Source organism: Thunnus albacares, chromosome 2 (genome assembly GCF_914725855.1).
Source record: "Thunnus albacares chromosome 2, fThuAlb1.1, whole genome shotgun sequence".
In the NCBI taxonomy this organism is placed as follows: domain Eukaryota; kingdom Metazoa; phylum Chordata; class Actinopteri; order Scombriformes; family Scombridae; genus Thunnus; species Thunnus albacares.
The window spans coordinates 19,095,235-19,102,696 of NC_058107.1; the positions used below are offsets into that span (position 1 = coordinate 19,095,235).

The 7,462-nt window shown below is 37.3% G+C and overlaps 1 protein-coding gene and 1 non-coding gene across 3 annotated transcripts; one reads left to right on the forward strand and one right to left on the reverse strand.

Annotated features, from left to right (window-relative positions):
* The first annotated feature begins 1,449 nt into the window (after positions 1-1,449).
* Positions 1,450-4,951, forward strand: LOC122995167 (betaine--homocysteine S-methyltransferase 1-like). 2 transcript variants are annotated; one of them, XM_044370197.1, is made up of 9 exons: positions 1,450-1,603; positions 1,760-1,828; positions 2,515-2,647; positions 2,756-2,868; positions 2,981-3,172; positions 3,281-3,428; positions 3,520-3,702; positions 4,075-4,303; positions 4,525-4,951. In XM_044370197.1, exons 1-9 carry the CDS (start codon positions 1,583-1,585, stop codon positions 4,640-4,642), a joined length of 1,206 nt encoding a protein of 401 aa, XP_044226132.1. In that variant the 5' UTR covers positions 1,450-1,582; the 3' UTR covers positions 4,643-4,951. The 2 variants fall into 2 exon arrangements, with proteins under 2 accessions (XP_044226132.1, XP_044226140.1); XM_044370205.1 differs by lacking the exon at positions 1,760-1,828 and having other exon boundaries at positions 1,451-1,603.
* A 1,934-nt stretch (positions 4,952-6,885) lies between these two features.
* Positions 6,886-6,957, reverse strand: trnaq-cug. Its single transcript has one exon. It is a non-coding gene; the product is annotated as a tRNA-Gln (tRNA).
* Positions 6,958-7,462: the final 505 nt, after the last annotated feature.

Below are 7,462 nucleotides of genomic sequence, written 5' to 3' on the forward strand. Positions count from 1 at the left end.
AAGTGGATATCTACCACATTTACACTTTTTAGCACAAAATTCCCTCTTTGTGTTTCCCTGTTGAGCTGCAGTAGAAGTATAGTAACAAAAAGATGGACTTTGACACTAAAAAGACTTTAACGTTGAAAGATATCTACTTGATTTGACTCATTGGAAGCTTCATATTAGCTTCAGATAAACATTTATGCACAGAAGGAGGCTTGTGGATTTTGGCCTCCATCACTTACATCATAGGTGCATTATGAAGTATGAACAGGAAGAATGACTACAGGGAGGAAAACTTTGGACACCTGACTATTGTTTTAAGACAGACTTGAAAAAATGTGATCCTGTCCTTTAATTTAGAAAAAATTATATCTTCTGTCCTACATCTACCTCTGTAACTTCACACTCAGACAGATTTTTTTAATTCTGTAATAAAACAATAAAACAATTTCTAAAGAATCCTCAAATCTATTTTTGCCAAATTATCAGCAACTTTGTTTCCTTTTATTCCCACATGTGCCCTGATCCAATGTTGAAGAAAATCATTCAAATCCAGTTCAGAAGTTTGCTGTAGTGCTGTGAGTTTAATGAAGCATGTCGGCGACACACTGACATTCAGTCCTTAATGATGAGATCAAGCGGCCAAACCAGGAGGGGGCAGACATCTGTCTGCATTGTCCAAATGTGTATTTCTTCATCACTAACGGAAATTAATATTTATTCCGAGGTGATGCAGATTAATAAATCATTAATCATTAATGGCTTAATTAAACATTTGTTTTATCTACTTCTTTAGGAAGCTAATTCCACATGAATCTGCTGAAGGGGCAAATTTTATGCTCACCTTAAATCAGAGTTTAAGGTGAACCAATCATGCAAATCATGGTTCATAACGCAACCTAAAGAGCACATAGCCTACACTAACAATGGGACTTTTAGTGAAGTGGAGATATTTTGCAGCAGTTAAATTTATGAAACAAAAAATATTTGCATATTCATAGATTTGGGATTTTTCAGTGAGGGGAAAGGAGATGTATGTAAGACATTTTAATTAGATAATAGATAATAATAGATAAACTTTTTTTAGGAAATTATACAGACATAAATTATTATTCTATAGGCCTAAATGTGTTTTAAGACATATTATATCTCTTATATATTATATCTATTAAATATATTATTATATCTGCATGTCTAGAGGGATCTTTAAATTTGGAAACTATTCGAGTTGAAGCTTTTTTCATCTCCTTTAACAAGCTGCTCTCATCTTTGTTCGAGGATAAAAAGCACTACAGAAAACCCATTTCAGTGAAAACTCCACAGTTAAAAAGAAATACTTGTTTGACATGATTTATCCATTTTGAAAGGCGGAGAGCCACAGAGATAATATTCTGCCACCACCTGCTGCTGAAGCGCAGTACTGCACAGTTATCTCAGTATAAAGGTTAGCCATTTGGATCTCGTGAGATTATCGTGGTCATTTCAGCGTGACGTAAACCGTTGGCCGTTTTTCTCCTTGCAGGATTACTGCTGCAGCTCACACAATAACTGAAGCTTTCTTCTGAGGCTGCAGCCAAGCAGACATACGTTGTCTTCAATGGAGAGCAAGAAGAAAAGGGTATGATCACACAAAAACTCATGTAGGCCTTGTTTTGTCTCTCTAATAAATCTTTGAAATCTGTGCTCAACTTGAACTAAAATTGTCCAAATTACCTGAATGTTAAAGGCTGCATAAGATGTTGAGTAACGTATTGAATAATTTTGCACTCTGAAGTTCATCCAACACATGAACTACAGAAGTCTACAAGTAGAAAAGATGAAAAGCAAACAAAACTTATATCAGGTAAGAGAAGATAGTAAGAGTTCAGTCCACACACTTGTTTTCAGCTTAAAGGTAAACAAGCAATACAGGAGACCATGTGGACCATGTGTGTAAGTCTCTTTTCATCTTATAGTTTAGTTTATTCGCATATATATATAAGACAGTAAGGATAAAAAGACACCTCCCCTATATTAATATTGATAATCAAACTTTTTTAAAAAAAAAGGAGGGGGAGAATGATTGTGTAATCATCGAAGTTTTAAGACTAAGCAATAATACAAAACTGATAGAAATGTACAATTTACATAGAAGTTTATGTTTACAATTTGTGATGCATCACAGTGAAATCCATGAAGTGTTCTAAATCTCTGCTAATTAGAGTCCTTTTCAGATGCTTTTTGAATAATGATAATGTAGATGTTGACTATTACGATGGAAGTAGATTGTTCCAAAGAGATGATTCTCTTTATTTCAATATATATTGATTAAGGGAAGTCAGACAATATGGAAGAATATGTCACTTATTACACCGAGGTGTTTTGCTCAACATTGTGAGAGAAAAACAAGACAATTTTCAGGAAACCTGTCAGACCTGTAGCAGAGTCCACATGACCATGAGCTACATAGCTCTGTGTGTGTGTGTGTGTGTGTGTGTGTGTGTGTGTGTGTGTGTGTGTGTGTGTGTGTGTGTGTGTTTGCGCACTCAGAGTATCCTGGATCGCCTGAATGCTGGCGAGGTGATTGTAGGAGATGGAGGTTATGTATTGCAGCTAGAGCGACGTGGTTATGTGAAGGCGGGACACTGGACACCTGAAGCTGCTGTTGAACATCCTGAAGCAGGTACATGTTACATATTAACATGAATCGACTCTTGCGTCGCACTAATCTGCATATCGTTTTCTCTTTGTTGTCATTACGAGCTTCTTTCTCTTTCTGCCTGATTGTCAGTGCGGCAGCTGCATAGGGAGTTCCTACGAGCGGGAGCCAATGTGCTGCAGACATTCACCTTCTACTGCAGTGAGGATAAGCTGGAGATCAGTGGCAATGTCACCAACGTCACTGTCAGTAAAAAAAATAAAAAATTAATAACACCTTCATCCTGTTTACTGTACATGATAGAAAGTATCCACACATCAGTCTGGTGTCACTCCAATCTGTTATCCTCTGTTCCAGGGAGCCCAGATCAATGAGGCGGCCTGCAACCTGGCCAGAGAGGTCGCCGATGAGGGTGACGCACTGGTCGCTGGGTGTGTGTCTAAGACTCCCTGTTATGAGAAGACTCACAGTGAGACTGAGGTCAAGGCCATCTTTAAGAAACAGATGGATGACTTCCTCAAGAAGGACATTGATTTCTTTATAGTGGAGGTGAGAGCAGCACTCCAAGAGGGAAAACTGTACAACAGATGGTGTTTTTTTGTGCTGGTTCTGGTCTTAAATGAACATTTAATGATTCATTTCACATCTTTTCTGCAGTTTGTTAATTGTGTACAAGAGGGAGCATGGGCAGTGGAGGTGCTGAAGACCAGTGGTAAACCAGTGGGAGCAACACTGTGCATCTCACCTCATGGAGACATGGAAGGAGTCCCGCCTGGAGAGTGCGCTGTCAGGCTGGTCAAAGCTGGTACACTGATTGACCTGTGATATAATACTTCAAGCTGAATATTGGCTTTAATGTAGATACAAAGTCTGAATATATTTGTGTTCATGCACAGGAGCTGACATTGTCGGAATAAATTGCCACTTGGACCCTCTGACGTGCGTTCGTACGGTGAAGTTGATGAAGGAGGGATTAGAGAAAGCTGGTCTTAAAGCCCACCTCATGATCCAGCCGCTGGGCTTTCACACACCAGAGTGCAACCTCGGTGGATACACCAGCCTCCCTGAGTACCCCTTCGGTCAGCATTTGTACAATATATTTCTTTTGTGCAGAAAGAAAAAACTATTTTATTTTCAATTAGATACATAGAAAAGACCTTAGTATTGTTAAATACTGTTAAAATAATTGGTTATTTTAAATATCGCACAGGCTCAAGTACATTATGAAAATACCAACAGAAAATACTAACACTTTGTCCTAATAAGTCGACTAAATAGGGTCTGAATTTAAATGGTCTTGCTCAAATAACCCCACCTCCTAGCTTTTGGTTGGAACACTGTGGTTGTTAGTTTGAAAACTGTATTTTCAATATAAATATATATGTAAACTTTCTTAAACTCTCCATATGTGTAGTGTAATGAGAGTATTGAATATTTTATCTTCATCTCAGCGCTGGAGACCAGAGCAATGACCCGTTGGGACATTCATAAATATGCCAGAGAGGCTTACGATGCTGGCATTCGCTACATTGGAGGCTGCTGTGGTTTTGAGCCGTACCACATCAGAGCTGTGGCAGAAGAGCTGGCCGCAGAGAGAGGATTCCTCCCACCAGCTTCAGAAAAACACGGACTCTGGGGGGCTGCTCTGGAGATGCACACTAAACCCTGGGTCAGAGCCAGGTAAGACTGAGCAGAAACACCACTACTGTATATAGAAATATATTGTTCAAATTAAATTGGTACATCTGCATTAAAGATCTCATCCAAACATGTGTAAGATTTATAAAAATACTCTGAATAATAATAATAGGAGGCAAAATAACAGTGGAAATTGGATCATAAGTGTTTTGCTCAGAAGTGTTTATAATTTTCTAAACCTAAACTTACCAACTTTGTCTTAGGGCTCGTCGAGAGTACTGGGAAAACCTTTTGCCTGCTTCTGGACGTCCCAAATGTCCTTCCATGGCCACACCGGCCGATGATTATGAAAAACGGCTGCAATCCAACAAACAAACATGATCGCCTGTATTCATTATATGTGTGATCAGATTATCCACATTTTTTTCATATCAAGACTGTCAATCAAGGATCTCATCAATAATTTCTTCGTTTGCAGTCTGTCCAAGTGGCTCAGCATACCGTTACTCCTTCTTTTTTCTGTACTGTTCCTAAACCTACAAACAAAGTTTACATAAAAAGGCAGAACAACTTTTTACTAGTTAATACAGCTGTGAAACATTTCCATAGACATGTCATATTTGTTGACTGACTGTTGTAATTTGTTGCTAAATATAATTTTCACATATTAAATAAAAAAAATAATTTTCACTCGTTTTTCCAGCATTCCCTTTTTGTTAGAAATAACTTCTGTATTTGTTATTGTATAAAGATATGAGGCTTAAAGTGGAGAGCTAATGGCAAGTTAAATGAGCCGCATGTCACTGGGTTTATTGTTGGTAATATTTTATGGCAATTTTTTTTTTTCCAATAATGTTCCCTTTGGATTTCATTATTTTTACAAGTCTAAGCAATTCTAAGCATTTGTAAATTTAAATGTACTAGCCACATATCGTTCATACTGTAGATGCAACTTATCTGGAGCAAAACATCTCTTCTCAGTTTTTCTAAAAGAATTCAAACACAGTAGAACCATTGAATTTTGATTTATTAATTCCCCTTGCTCTCTTTTATGTGGATTAAACTCTTTAACAAATATATAAAGCTACTGAATGAAGACGCGGGATCATGAGTAGCTGTAGTCCAACATAACAACACAATCGCCTGTCTCTACTATACAATAGTAGCTACTATGTTGTATATGTTATTTGCCTGTTGTTTGTTGTTTCTCCAATATTTCTAAAATGCGGATATGCTAACAACCAATGCTATGATTTTTAGTTGTACTGATATATGCTTAAAGTTGAAAGGGAGCAGTGAATGAACTGGCCTGCACTGGTCAAGAGGGAAATCTCCTTTTATCTCTCTGTGCTACAAGGGCACATGCTCATAAATCTCCTTGGATTAACATTATCAGTGTGTCACTTATTAACTTGAATCAGGGGAAGAGTGAGTGAGGAGAAAGGTTATGGCCACAGTCTGGTCAAATCTAAAAATATGAAAGCTATGATGCAGTAAAATGTACCAATGTTGCCACAGCGTTTTATATTCATTTATCACTGTTTCCCACATTGTCCTTCACTCTTTTTCCTGGCTGTGCATCAGCTGAAACCTACAATCTGACAAACGTGGTTAAGTACATTTACTCAAGTACTTTACTTAAGTACGGTTTTGAGGTACTTGTACTTTACTTGAGTATTTCCCTTTGATGCTCCTTTATACTTTTGCTCCACTACAGTTCAGAGGGAAATATTGTTCTTTCTACTCCACTACATTTATTTGACAGCTTTAGTTACTTTTTAGATTGAGATTTGACACAATAGATAATAGAACAAGCTTTTAAAATAAAACACATTGTTAAAGATGAAACCAGTGGTTTCCAACCTTTTGACGTCTTACAAAAAGCAGTGTGTAGTCGAGGTCACATTTCAGATGTCTATGAGTTGTTAACAGCTCCACCAAACAGTGATTTTCCCTCTAAACTTCTCACATGGTTTCATTTCATTAAAAGTTCAAATGATTCATTATTTCACCAAAAATTAAAGATAAAAGAAAAAGTCCAAAAACTGAAAACAGATTTGTGTATCAGAACTTTTGTTTTTTCTTCTTTTCTCTCCCATTAATCATCTCACGACCCCTCAGATTTATCTGGTGACCCTTTCGAGGGGCCCCACCTCTAGGTTGGAAACCACTGGACTAAACTAGCTAACTGTATATAAAGCAGTTCAAACTAGCTCCACCTCCAGCAGCTACAACAGTAACATGCTGTTTACACACTGATGCTTCAGTATTAATAATCTAATGATGTCATATATAATAATATATCAGTCAGAGGGACCAAACAAGTACTTTTATATGAGTATTTAAGTACAGTTTGCTGATCATAGTTATGTACTTTTACTTATAGATTAAGATTTTTCAAGCAAGACTTTTATTTGTTATGGAGTATTTTACATTGCAGTACTGGTACTTTTACTGAAGTAAAGGATCTGAGCATTTCTTCCACCACTGGAGAAAGGACTATTTAATGTCATCGAGCTACTGTTACTACAGGTTTTTCTGTCTTGTTTGATTTCTTATCCAAGCAATCGTGTGTTATTCTTGCTATTACACATATGACGTACTCACCACTTTTTAAAATGTATAGGTCCCACCGAGATTTGAACTCGGATCGCTGGATTCAGAGTCCAGAGTGCTAACCATTACACCATGGAACCACATGAAGGTACAAGCGTCCACCAATCACAGTCACTCTGAAATCAGGATTTCAGAATACCTGTTTTCTGCCGAGATTAGAGTTAAAATACGTTTCTTAACTTCTGGAGTTTAGATCAAGTCCTGCCAACAGGCTGATCGTTGAGCAATCAGCTGACCAACCAGGAAAAAACACGACACAGACCTTATTAGACTGCTGACTTAAAAATAAAGTGAATGAAGAACATAGATATTTTTCCAGGTAAGAAGAGTTTTGCTGTTTAGACAGTTTCCATTTCCACTTAAAACAGATTTTCTACAAACAGACGACTTTGCGTTTTAATTGCGAAATTTAATTTAATTCTCCTTGAAGGGATTCCTGTCAGTGTAGACGCTGCTCTCCATCGCTGCAGGTCACAACGACAGAAGCGACTTTGTAATAACAGCTGGAAAAATATAATGTGCATCACATATTCAATCTGGGTTTCAATCCTCAGACAAAAAACTCACTCATAATAAAGACATTTA